The 13,635-nt window shown below is 41.7% G+C and overlaps 1 protein-coding gene across 1 annotated transcript in view; it reads left to right on the top strand.

Moving 5' to 3' along the window:
* The first annotated feature begins 2,684 nt into the window (after positions 1-2,684).
* SLC37A1 (solute carrier family 37 member 1) overlaps positions 2,685-13,635 on the top strand; it is a 31,763-nt gene continuing 20,812 nt past the window's right edge. Inside the window, exons 1-8 of the mRNA XM_041399880.1 lie at positions 2,685-2,894; positions 4,546-4,627; positions 5,436-5,556; positions 7,424-7,502; positions 8,304-8,439; positions 10,213-10,289; positions 12,165-12,331; positions 13,263-13,300. Of these exons, the coding sequence (XP_041255814.1) occupies positions 2,839-2,894; positions 4,546-4,627; positions 5,436-5,556; positions 7,424-7,502; positions 8,304-8,439; positions 10,213-10,289; positions 12,165-12,331; positions 13,263-13,300 (756 nt within the window). The 5' untranslated portion in view covers positions 2,685-2,838. The remainder of the gene's footprint in view (positions 2,895-4,545; positions 4,628-5,435; positions 5,557-7,423; positions 7,503-8,303; positions 8,440-10,212; positions 10,290-12,164; positions 12,332-13,262; positions 13,301-13,635) is intronic.

The raw sequence follows: 13,635 nt of genomic DNA, 5'->3' as shown, positions 1-13,635 counted from the left end.
AAGTTTAAACTTAAGGCATCATCTGGAGGAAATTTTTTATGTTTATTAAAATGCACATGAATGTCAGAGGAACTTAGAAATATGTGGAGACAGAAACAAGTTATTGAGATGTAAATGAGAATTCAGGTGTTTCTGCCTGCAGTACATAAAATGAATCAACGCCTGTCAAATAGAGTTAGGCTGCTGTGCTGCTGATAGTCCAGTCATCTTTGCTGGGTGTCACTGGGATCCTTGGGATGGGATTTATCCTGAGGATACGCTGCTGGGAGGTGGTGTGAGTACAATCTGTGCAGCAGGTGAACAGATGCGCAACCTGGCGTGACCACTGAGCGCTGAAACCTTCTGTAAGACGTGTGAAGTCTTTTCCTGCTTGCACTAGAGCTGTTAAATAGTAACCTGCTAAACAATTGCTTTGCTATAATGATGATTGCCCTATCTTATTATATTTTAAGAGAGCTGTTTAAGGAAGTGTTTGACCTCAGGTGTTTGTTCTTTGCTGGCTTCTCAGGTTTTTTCCCCACTAGGTATTTCTGTCAGCTCACTTGGTGTGGTTGGTGAAATAACTTCAGTGTTTGGAGAGGACTGTGAGAGAGGAGAAGTGGGGTTTGGATCACCCTGAAATGAATCTGTTACTGCCAGAGGAAAAATTCACTCCTGCTGTGATCTTCTTGTGCCAACCTCTTTTTCTCCTTACCTTTTTTCTCCCACTTGGAGCTATCTGCATCTCATTTCAACCAAACACAGACTACTGATGAGAAATAGCTGTTTTGAAATTGGAATTTTGAAATCTGACCTAACTAGCCAGCTGTGGCTGTAAGGGGCAATCCCAGTTTTTAGTCCTTGTCTTTATCCCCCTGCTGCCTTGCATTTATTCTGTGTGGCAGTTTTATGGCCATGGAATGAGTTAATATTCCCTGTTGGATCAGGTGTATTTCAGAGCAGGATTCCTGATGGATCAGGCACCTGAGCCATGGCTGTAGGACGACAAGGTCTGACACAAGGGAGGCAGGGATCTTTATCTGGGGCTGGGAGAGGGGAGGAGGGGGTAGGGTTGCACTTTCTCTAACCTCAACAGCCTCAGAGAGGAGATAGGAAACCTGTGTTGGGCGGGAATGATTATGGGGTTTGATTAGTTGCACAATCTGATTCAGGGCCAGGGAGGGGGTGGAACATGCCAAACGAGATTAGCAAGTCAATTCACTTTCAGGGTAGGAAGGTGGCAGGCTGAACCAGGGCACTGTAGAAAAAGTAGAGGTATGACAAAAATGTGTTAGCATCAAGGAGCAGAGCCTTGATCTTTGGGTGGGATACTCAGTTTTGTAAAGAGGGGGTAATGTTCCTCTCTTCCTGGGGAGAAAGCCTGGGTGGGTGGTGAAGCTTTCGAGTTGCCAGCTTGGACCTGGCAGATCCTGTTTGTTGTCACTTACCTGGCTGAGGATGAGCAGCTTTGATTTTTGTAGTAAGATGGGGCAGTGAAGATGAGAGCAGAGTCTCCCACCTTCACCTGCCCTGTGGCAGCCCCTAGAATTCCCAGGTCAACACCAGCCCTGGGTTTGGCAGCTGTGCTTTCATGCTTTCACTCACTTCCCGTTGTTTACCAGAAGAGCTCATCCTGAATCATGCCAGCTTTCCATCAGGAGCATGGCAGTGGCTTGTGCTGGCATTAAAGAGGGCTGCCAGGAGGGTTGTGGGGTCGTTGCAGACCCTGGAGTGTCCCTGGCATCCTGCTGGTTTTGCATTTGTGAGTTGTGGTCACGCCTTTTGCCTACAGCTCCTTTGGCCACCTGACTCAGCAGCTGCCAGGTAACAGTGCAGCCAGTTCCTGCTGCAGCACCTGGAATAAAATCTGGGGGTTTTTATTGGCATGGGGCCTCAGCCCATGTTGGAACAAACAGGAAGAACTTTGTGAGAGTTTAAACCAAACCGCCGCAGTCTCGCTTTTCTCTGTATTCTGAGGACACACGTGGTCCTGCCTTTTGCAGGTGTAGGGAGCTCAGAGTGGTGAAAGAACTTGGTTTTTCCTTTTCCAAGGCTTTCTGATGATGTGGAGCTTTGTGCAGTGCTGATACTGAGCCAGGGAAATGGAAGGAGGAGTGCTGGTCAAGCCTTGCTGGCAGCATTGTTTAGCAGCACCCACTCTCAAGCTGGAGGAGTCTGTCATTCCAGGCTGGAAACACTGCAGCCGTTTTTGAGCAAATTGCAAGCTCATAAATGTTCCTGGTGTGCTCAAACAGATCTTTGTGAGCTGGGGAGTTGCCTGTTCGTAGTCATTCTGGGACAAAAGCTGAGTGTTCTGATATAAGCTGGCTTTGGATCAAGTTCTGAGTGCATCTTTCCTTTGTCTCTCCACTGCTTTGTACCATGCTGAGCTCTCAAAATAAATTAGAAAAATCAGAGAAGGCTGAAATTTATATAGGCTTAAAATTCTCCACTGCATTTTTGATGTGAAGTTTAATGATGTTAATTACTTGCCTCTGAAATGGATAATTGCTGATTCAAATGTTATGGTTAGAAAATATCCCAATATCTCGACCAGACTGTTTACTTACCAGCTTCTCTTATTTGAACATCAGCAGTAAACAAAGGCAGAGTGAAGAATTTGCCACGTCGTGAGTGAAGGTAGAAGAAAAAAAAAACCTGGAAGGAGATCATCCCAGCAGCAGATACTCCACAGCCTGAAAAAAAAAACCTGGAAGGAGATCATCCCAGCAGCAGAAACTCCACATTTGTGGAATCCACAGGCTTTGGGGGATCTTTGTTACACTTCCAGAAGAACAAAGAACCCTGCCACGCGTCCGTAATTGTGTCACCTGAAGTCTGGTGGCAGCTGTAGTGTAGATGGCTCAGCTTCCTCCTGGGATCCGTTTCATCACTTCATTCTCACGAGATCAGTGGTAAGTCTGGAGGTGGTGGTGGTGATCCTTGCTGGGGACAGTGTGAGTTTGTACCTATTGCCTTGCTCAGAGTTTTTGCTTTCTCATTGTTTAATACATCCAGGAAGAACATACAGTCAGTTGTATGATAAATAAATATTGCTGACCTGTGAAAAGTGAGATTCTTTGCTGGGAAACCCAGGCAAACCCTTACTAGTCAAGCATGCTAGAGAATAAAGCTTTTTTTAGCCTTTTCTGTGCAAGGTATGTATTTGAAAGAATAAATTGCATTTTCAAGATCCTAGGTGGGAGGAGTGCTCAAGATAAGTTTTCTTTTCTCAGCCAGAAGTGTCTTTTCTCCCCAGTAATTTGATGCGTGATACAGACTTGTTCAATTATGGTTTTAGTTTTTGCTACTGCAATATTAAAATAAAAGCTACCAAAGCCCCCCAGCAAAACCAAACAAAAATGAAATCCTCCTTGCATTAGGAAAACTTATCCAGGAAGTTTTATGGCATTAGTTCATGTGGTTCCTGAGATAGAATACTGAGTCAATTGTGTCTGAATAACAAAAAAATAACAAATAAAAAATAGCACTTTCCATCTGAATCATTTTATGACATTTTCACTGGTTGAGCAGCAGGAACAAAGTAATTGAAGTTTTATCCCTTGTGAGGATGTTTTCAGTCATGAGGGTAAATAACTCTGCTTGTGGGATGACTCTTTTTCCTGTGAATATGCCAGAATTATAAAACAAGACTCTGGTTGTGTAAAAGTTCATAAGGCAAAAAATTATTGAAAAAGGTCAATTACAAATCAGGACTGTAGTAGACAGTGTGATAATCAGATATTTGTATGTATACATGTACTTACATTTACCAATGTTAATTTTAAGATCAAGGTTAGAAAGAGCCAGGAGACACTTTGGGTGCTTCTAAAAGCACAAATCCACAAAATGCTCTCCTTAAACAACTGAAACCACAGATAGAGGATAGAATACATCAGATTATTATCTGTGTTTAATGCTTGCAGTGACAGTGAAATTAAGATGCCCTTTTAATTCAGCTAAACTGTAGAGGAAGACCCAGGATCCCAGTGAGGCACAAAGGAGAATTCCTTCCCAATCCCAAAGCTGCTCAATTCTGTTCGTGTGCTCCAGTGTCAGTCCCATTGTCCATCTCTGGAAATTACTGATTTCTCTTGTTTTAGAGGAAGGCAAAATTAAATCCTAAAAGCAGTAAGAAAAGGAGGAATTCTCCAAACTGACAATTAAGAGAGCCATCACTTATGTCCTAGCAATACCACCAAACCCAATGAGACAGGGAGGTGTGGAATCTGTGTGTTGAGCTGGTGTTTAATAATTTTGAGCTGACATTTAACAGCCCCCAAAGGAGGGTTGCACCCCAGGCATGTCAGCTCTGTGGGCTCAGGGCCCTGCCACGTTGTCCTGCCTGTCCCCATGTGCCACCAGCCTCCCTGCCAAGGCCACATCAGAGCAGATGGGAAGCAGCATAACTGGGAGGGTGGTTCTTCCGGCTGCTGGAGAACTCAAGAAAGTTGTCTTCCACTATTCCAGTATTATCAATGACTTGTGTAATGGTTTTGTGTGACTTGGTGCTAAAAGAAAATCTAAATAAAATAATTTTCAAATTTTTTTTCTTTTCTGTCGTAGGTATAGAGCTTTCATTTTCTCTCTCACCTTCCTGCTGTATGCCAGCTTCCATCTCTCAAGGAAACCTATCAGTATAGTGAAGGTAAGAGAGGTGGTGTCCTTGTTCAAACATCCTCCTGCTCCTGTCAGACAAGGATGTTGTTGTCTTTTTCAGTATTTCCTGTTGTGAAAGGCAGGGTTAACCTTTAACTTGAAATGCCTTCAAGATGAAAGACTGATAAAGCTGGCACACAGTGATATTTGCTTGATAAACTTTAGTGAAACCACACCTAGAATATTGCATGTAAGTCTGGGTTTTGGGCTGGAAGCAGCTGTGCCTACACTTAACTCATGTGAATGAATCTAATTAGGGATATTTGAGAGGTTTGCATTCTTATGGTTGAGAAAAGTTGCTCATAACTGATGAGCTGAACATTCCACTGGCATTTACAAGACTGTTCCCAGTACTGTTGTGCACCATGGTCATCATTTTCTGTACCCTCGTGGCTGTTCCCAGTCAAGCTTGTGACACAAATTCTCAAATTCTGGGTTTGTTACTTTAATCCTCAGTGTTTATAACTTGCTAAACACAAACCAAATCCCCCAGTACTGCATTGCATAAAACTGAGCAGTAACAGTGGGCAAAGTACTTGATGTTACTGCAGAATTTCAAAGGTTTTTACTGTCAGAAACACCAGTTTACTATAGAATTTTTTTTTTCTAACCATGTAATGGTGGCTTCCTCCAGCAAAATACCACGCAATTAATAAGGGCCAACAATTTTACTGATTTTGGTAGGTTTGACACAGGTACATATAAATCTAGAATGGTTACATTTCTTGCTGTAGGTGAGTTATCAGTCCCCAGTTTGCAAGTGATTTTTCTATTTTCAAATGTCCTTTCTGTTTCAGGGAGAGCTGCATAAGCATTGTGCAAGTCAAGTTGAAATTGACTCCTACAAGGAATATGCTGCCCAGATCCAGCCTGTCAAAAAGCCATTTAATGCCTCTCAGTGTGGATGGGAGCCATTTGGTAAGGCTTGGCTTTTTTTGGTTTTATATCTTTCTTTCCTAATAATGAGCTGATATTCATAATTATTGTATTAATCATTATATATTCATAATTAGCTATTTCTTCATGTGTGAAGGATGTGCATGGAAGGAGTGTTTTGTTTTCCATGTCCTCACTGATTTTTCCACAGAAAGTGAAGTTGTGACTTACCTTAGGGTTTTTTTTTGCTAAAGTCACTTAAATAAGTGATATTATTTTACTTGTTATATCTAAGAGATGGTTTCAGTAGATCAGTTTTCAGTCCGAAAATGGGTTTTGTCTTTAGCATGTCTGCTTAGAAAAAAAGGGTGAAGAATAAAATCAATCATTATTTCCTGCTTGTTTAATTCAAGCAATCTTTTAAGTGAAATTACTTGGTGCTTATCTAAATTGGAACTTTGCAGAGTCCTTATCTACCTGAAGGAATATATTTCTCTCCATTTTAATGAAGAAAAATGGGAGACTTTATTGCAGGAGAGACTTGACAACTCACTGGATAGTTCATGAACCTGGTATTTGACTTGAATAGAAAAAAAAATTGCCTACTGGACAATTAAATTTTAATTTAACCATATTTGACTTTAAATGAGACTTTGAATTGCTCCTTGACACTTTTATTGCCACCAGAAACATCAGTGAAACAGATTAGTCCATTCTGTCAATGTGCCAGTCCACCCCAGTCTGTGTAGCCATACATTGTAATTAGTCTTTAATTAGCAATTAAAAAAAAGTCCTGCTCTCTTCAAAGATAATTAAAAATCAGAGCTCTGGGGTTTCTGGGGAGAAAATCCAGTGTATTAACTCCTGCTGCAGGGTCTGCTGGAAAAATTCAGCCCCCCAGGTGAGATGCACTTAAACCTGGGCAGTGTTTCTTGTCCCCTGACTAAGGGGGAATTGAGTTTGTTTGTCTGGAATATTGGCTGACTTTTTTAAATGGAGACTTCTCAGCCCAAATGTCCTTTTTCCATGGACATTATTGCCAAGCTGCCCCTTTGGAATGGCATTCCAGACTTGTTCCTTCAGGTGTTTTTCTGGCAAAGCTGGGAGTTTTACCAGAAAAACACAGGAGGAAGGAATTTGTTTTAATATCTGTGTCTTTGTGCTCAAAGCCAATAGCAATTGTGGCAATTTATTGCAAATAAATGCACAAACTGTCTGGATATGAGCTTAGGTCCCTTGAGAGCTGACTTGGTGTTTCCATCAGGGTGGAGCCCCTTTGCTCCCTCTGTCCTGCCTGCAGTTCCCATTTAGGTGTAATGATGGATGTTTGCTCTACAGGGCAGAGCTCTGGGGTTTTTTTGAGCAGAACTTCTCTGTGCTTTGTGACTAGCTGGAAAACGAAATACAAAAGGCTTTACTCATATTTAAAAAATAACTTAATATTTTAAATAACTTAATACTTAAAAAATATTGAGCTGATTGTTTAAAAGCCTCTGTGATTATGGTGTGGTGTTTTTAGACATTTTTACTGTGAGGACCTCATGTTTTTGCAACTTATCTTACCACTTTTAATCAAGTCTGTTAAATTGGATTTTGGATTTTCTTTTGCCTAAGGCCTTTTAAGAAAAGGGCACCTTGCTAATAACTGATGTTTCTTCTCTTCCAAAATTCTGTTTTAAATAAGGTAGAGTTTAGCGTGAGCCTGCCAATATTTTCCTGATATTTTGGAGGCAGAAACATATTTTTTTGTTAAATAAAACATTGGCAAAATGTTTGCTGAAGTCTGAATGTGCCTATTGGAAATTGAATGTCGGTGCACATTCACTGAGATTTTTCTGGTTGTATCTAAAATGGTTGGGAAATGATTAGTACATTTAAAGTGACAATTTGTTTCAAAAATTATTCTTAGATAAGAGCAACTACAAACAGCTACTGGGAGCGCTGGATTACTCATTTTTGTGTGCATATGCAGTTGGGATGTATTTAAGGTAAAGCCCCACTCTCTTTGCTGTTTATTTATGAGGTTGTGTGAATTTTGTGTTACATTGTGCTTTCCTACTGCAGAGGTTCTGATGGAGAGTGAGAAATTGATTGCTGAGGGTTTCAGCCAACATGAATCTGAGCCCCAGTGGTATCAATCTTTGATACACTGAAAGCTTTTTAGCTGCACCAATCTTGACTGCCTTGTGCTGGAATATTTTCCAGGTTGAAGTTTAGCCTGTCTTTTTTTCATAATGTAAATCAATCAGTCAGTCAATCTCCAGTCAGTGTCAAAATTGCACTCATTGGGTTAAAATGATTGTCCTGGCTTTCTTTGGTCAAAGAATGGGAGCAGACACCTCCTAAAAATAATACCAAACTCATCCTGAAGTGTGCAGTCTTAGCTGCTGTTGGGAGATGCTTCTTTTAATTGACTAAAGCCAGAACCTTCATGACTTGAATCGCTAGCAAGGGAGACAAGTATCACTTTCTGTGGCTGGAGACACATAATTTGGAGATGACTCTGTAGGTAAATGACTTTGAATATGCTCCAGATGAGCATCTCCCTGAAAGATGCTTGTGCAGATGTCAGAACTTAGCAATTAATGAACTTTTGTTGGGGCTTTTTTTCCCCTGTCAAGTGCTAAAAATTGCTCTTCCGCTGCTGCAAAGGCAAGCAGCAGTTACCAGTAGAGTTTCTCCTCAACCAGAGCTAAACAGCACAACATTTTCTTCATTTGTGAATGCTTTTGGGGTGTGATCTCATTTTTAATGATGGCTTTTCTCTCTCTTTCCTCCCCAATTCCAAGTGGACTCATCGGAGAGCGGCTGCCCATCCGCTACTACCTGACAGGGGGGATGCTGGCCAGTGGACTCTTCACTGCAATGTTTGGATTGGGTTATTTCTATAATGTGCATAATCTGTGGTTTTACATCATGGCCCAGGTAGGCACAGTGTGAATTTAGACACTCAGAGTTCCTCCCATGGTGCTGTTTGGGGAAATACTGAGGTTTTTTCACTTGCACACAGTGATGGTTGGGTGGGAGGATGTAAATGCTGGAATATCTTGTTGATGACAGGCAGAAGTGATAGAGTGGGTACCCCCAGGCTTTATTTTTGAAAATTGGTGGGGTGTTTTTTAGTGGAAGAAATCTTTGAAAGCAAGTTAATGTGTTTCACTCTGTGTCAAATCAGCAATCAGATCTTTGCAAGCTTAAATAGGGGTGAGTTTTGAAACAAGCATGTTTAGTTCTGTCAGTCTGCCAAGACCTGAGTGACACATCCTGGCTTTCTCTGCAGGAAGATTCCATGTACACTGCTAACGATGAGCAGTCTCCCACACTGGTGTGGCTGGGAGCAGGCAGCTTATGTAACCAGGTTCACTGTGGGAGATCTTTCAGAACTCTGGTCAGGTGTGTGCCACAAGAATTTTTACCACTGGCAAAAATGGAATGTAGGTCAGGACCAGAGTAGGATTGGCACTGGGGCCATTTTGAGCAGGTCTGCACCTTGCACTGCTGCTTTCTGTGCTGTTGCAGTAACACTCTCACCTCTGGCACATCTGCATGGCAGTGAGCAAGGTGCCAGGGAGAGATACTAACCTGGCACAGCACTTCTGTCACTTTGTCACCAGTTAACCTGTCACTGCCCCAGCCCTCTGGCATCAGAGGTTTTCCAGGACAGGAAATGCCTCCTCTAGGGTTGAGCTGACTGTTTCTGCCCTGTGGGATGTGGTCAGTGAGCCCTGAACTCCAGGGGGGTCTCACACCTTCAGCCCTGTTGATTTTTGTTGGGTGGATTGAGGTTGGTTTTTGTTGGGTGGATTGAGGTTGGTTTTTGTTGGGTGGATTGAGGTTGGTTTTTGGTGGGGGCATTGAGGTTGGTTTTTGTGGGATGGATTGAGGTTGGTTTTTGTTGGGGGCATTGAGGTTGGTTTTTGGTGGGGGCATTGAGGTTGGTTTTTGGTGGGGGCATTGAGGTTGGTTTTTGTGGGATGGATTGAGGTTGGTTTTTGTTGGGGGCATTGAGGTTGGTTTTTGTTGGGTGGATTGAGGCTGGTTTTTGTTGGGGGCATTGAGGTTGGTTTTTGTTGCATGTTCAAATGCTTGCTGTGCACGTGAGGTTTTGTATTGTGATATTTGTGTTATGGTGCAGTTGTAGACAGGGAGCTTTTTAGCAGTTGAGATGAGTTAATGTTCTGTGCAATGTGGAGACTGAAATAGTTCTTACTTCACCCTGAATATATTAAATTAAATTCCTCCTCTCAGTTTATTTACAGATGTCTGTTAAGCATTTTAAAGTTATCCAGTCTCCCCTGAAGTTGGCTTTTTTCTGCTTTATTTGATTGCAAACATGCTTTGCCATATGCTTAAGTTGAGATAAGTGTTATGCTGCTGCTTGACTGTGGGGAATTCACTTCTCTTTTCAGCTCAGATCAGTGTGATTTTTGGTAAATATGTGACTGAATTACAGTATTTTGTGATTTAAATCATAAACTAATTATAGAGATGTAGGTAGAGGGAAGAATCTCTGCAAAACTTCGTAACTTCTTTATTCTTGGGGGGAAAAGAAATGCTTTCAAAACCCCCCCAGTAAGTTTCTAAACTCAGTGCATTTGTGTAGACTTCCTTTTCCCAGTGCAGCACTCAGAAGGAATTGTGGAGGAACCTGGTTTATGACAGAAAATGTTTATTTATTATTTTTTTTGATACTTTCAGATAGCCAATGGGTTGGTGCAGACCACTGGCTGGCCAAGTGTCGTGACATGCATTGGCAACTGGTTTGGAAAAGGAAGGTAAATGATACAAAATCCACAGCTTTGGAAGTACAGATCAATACATTCTGCCAGTGGTATTATAATATCTATTTAAATATCTTTCTTAGGCTTCTGTGGGTTTGTTGGTTTTTTGGGGGGTTTTTTTGGTGGTTTTTTTTTTTTTTTTTTTTTTTTTTTTTTTTTTTTTTTTTTTTTGAGAGGAGCTTCCTTTGTTATGCTGTTTAATTTATATATGGGTTTTAAACTGTCTCCCTCATCATGTCAAAACAGTGTTCTGAGGTAGCTCTTTTTCAGATTAATTATTTCAGAATTGTATTAGAATAATTCTTGTAAATATAAACAGTCTAAAACTACTCTTAGTAAAGGCTGTTATTATGCCATTTTAATGTGAAATTTCCTGTGTTTTCATTTGTGTTGCAAAACAGTTGTCAGGGCATAACTGTAAAAAATACCCTTGTATACTGTCCTTTTTTCTAACACACTTACATAAACTTGAAAATTTAATTTACAAGTCAAAATACATATGGCAACTGATTTAACCTGTCTTTATTACAGTCTTTAAATCATCAGCTTAGTTTGTTTTTTGTTTTGGTTTTTTTATCTTAATTCTGCACAGTGATCACTCATGATGTTTATTTTGTCACACCATACAGTCATTTTCCATAAATTTTGCAAGAGCTGCATGCCAAACCCACTGGCTCTGATAATGGTTGATGCACGTAGCATATAATAATGCTACTGTGGCACCATCCTTTGTAAATATGGAGCATTATTGTTAATCAGTTCCAGAGAAGGATGTACTGAAATTCAGTGTTTGATTTTTATATAAACCACAGGATAGTTAAAAAGATATAGCCTCAAACTAATTTTCCATTAGGAAATGCAGAGAATGGTAACTATCATATAATATTGAACAAGACTGGGGAGTCTGTGCAAAATAAATACATTTATTCAGGCTTTGCTTTGTGCAAAAGCAACATCCTTTACTTTTAGGATGCCACACAGTGGGCTGGTGAGTAGGGCTCTGGTTTAAATGTCAGTGACCTGGTCCTTGTTTTCATTCTGCTCTAATTCCATGAAGCATGAGCAGAACTCTTAGATTTTGTCTTCAGGCCATGGAAAAGATTCTGTTTGTTCAAGTTGGGCTGCTCCAGGTAAAATCCTGCGAGGCAGTTTTCCCATGACTTAAAAGGGGAAAAAAAATCCCTTTTGTCATGACTTGAGTGGGATTTTTGTGCTTTACCTTAGCTCAGATGGAGCTGATGGGCAGCAGCTCTAATCTGGGATTTCCAGGCAGACAGGAGTCTGGTGTGTGCGGCTGGTGCAGGTGTCATCTTCTCCCAGAGCCCAGCAAGTCCAGAATGGGATCAGAAAATACTGAATTTGCTCCACATATCCTCTACAGTTTGTTTTCTTCTGCATGACAAGTCTGACATGCCCTGCAATCATCACATTATCAGTGCAATGTGTTTGCAGGAGGATTTTTATTCCCAAAAGCATCAGACTTGGTGTCCACATGCTACTCAACATCAGCATATTTGTTTTAATCAAAGAAACTATCCAGAAATATGCAAGCCCTAGTGGTGTTTTTAAATGCCACTAAGTGCAGGATAAATTCTGTCATGCACAGAGTATTTACAACAGTTTTATTAATATTTAGGTGCCTTGAAATTGCCAGGGGGAGATTGTAATATGAATAAATGATTAGGTAAAGATCATGAGATACATTTCACTGACACCACAGCTGCACAGCTATTCTGATACACTTTTCTCAAGAGATTAATGCTTATAGTTAATGTTTTTGTGTTTTGGGGTTTTTTTTTTTGTTTGGTTTTTTTTTTTTTTTGTTTTGTTTTGTTTTGTTTTTTTTTTTTTTTTTTTTTTTTAATGCAGGAGAGGTTTGATCATGGGAGTCTGGAATTCACACACTTCAGTGGGGAATATCTTGGGATCCTTGATTGCTGCTTACTGGGTGTCCACGTGCTGGGGCCTCTCCTTTGTGGTGCCTGGGGTCATCGTGGCTGTCATGGGGCTCGTTTGTTTCCTGTTCCTCATTGAACGTGAGTGCTTCCCTGGGATGCAGCCATGGAGGGTCCAGCTGTGCCCCTGCTTAGAGAGCTTCTTCCCAGAACACTTGGTGGGGAAGAGCCTGTGTGCCTTCAGAGAGCTTATCCAGTCAGGATCACTGAGGTTGGAAAAGCCCTCCAAGGTCACCCAGTCCAGCTTTGACTGATGCCCACCCTGACCCCAGCCCAGGGCACCCCCAGGGATGGGCACTCCAAACCTCCCTGAGCAGCCCCTGCCAGTATTTAACAATCCTTTCCATGGGGAAATTCCTGCTGCTGTCCCCCCTGGGCCAGCCTGAGGCCGTTCCCTCTGCTCCTGTCCCTGTTCCTGGGAGCAGAGCCCGACCCCCCCAGCTGTCCCCTCCTGGCAGGGAATTCCAGAGAGCAATAAAACACCCCTGAGCCCCTTTTCTCCAGGTGAGCCCCCTCATCATCATCTGTTCCTCATCTGGTTTGTGCCCCAGACCCCTCCCCAGCTCCCCTGACAGAGTGACCCTTCAGAACTGAGCCCAGTGTCCTGTCACCAGCCCCCTGTGTTGGTAAATGTCCCTTGGCAGAAGGTCCCACCTGGCTGCAGTGCATGTTCTGTGCTGCCATTCAGCCCCCACCATCCTCATCCTCTGTGCCATCAGCTGCAGCAGGCAGCTGAGGGAGCAGCTTTTGGCACTTTAAATTAGAAAGTAAAGAGGAATCCTGTCCCTGTGCAGACTGAGAGATGTGAATGCTTGTTTTACTGTAACTGTCCTGTCTCAGGAGGTGAATTTTGGCAGATATAACTAGAATTCTGTAACTAGCTGAACTGCCGGAGTAGCACTTTTTATCTCTGCTGTCAGTTTCTTGTCAGTAAGTTACACTATTTAAAAGTATTTTAAGAGATTTCTTAGGCTTGTTTTCACTGTTAGCTATGTGTGGTATTTCATTTCAGATCCTAAAGATGTCAGTTGCTCCTGCACACCATCCAATGTAAGTAAATGCATTTTCTTTTTTGATTTTTGCCTCCTAATAGACACATTTATTAAGATGGTTCTGTGAATCACATTGTGTGTGTGGCTCTTTCTGCCAGGCTGTTGTAACTGATGCTGTGCTTGAGGCAATTATTGCTCTTCTGTGCTTCACTGGTAAACCAGGATCTTATTTTCTCTCAAAGTAAATGAATCAAGAGGTGAATTAATTTGTTTTGGAACAGTTGATTTTACAGTAAGCCGAGTAAAAGCTGTTCATCTCTTTTTCTTTTTTGCTTTTTCTTGGGTTTTCTTACTTTTCTTCAGTCTTCCTGAGCATCTTTGTAGGGTGTTTTG

Source organism: Onychostruthus taczanowskii, unplaced genomic scaffold, assembly GCF_017590055.1.
Source record: "Onychostruthus taczanowskii isolate IOZ18803 unplaced genomic scaffold, ASM1759005v1 scaffold17, whole genome shotgun sequence".
NCBI lineage: Eukaryota > Metazoa > Chordata > Aves > Passeriformes > Passeridae > Onychostruthus > Onychostruthus taczanowskii.
The sequence above is the reverse complement of the archived record's forward strand: the minus strand, read 5'-3'. Positions and strand labels throughout refer to the sequence as shown.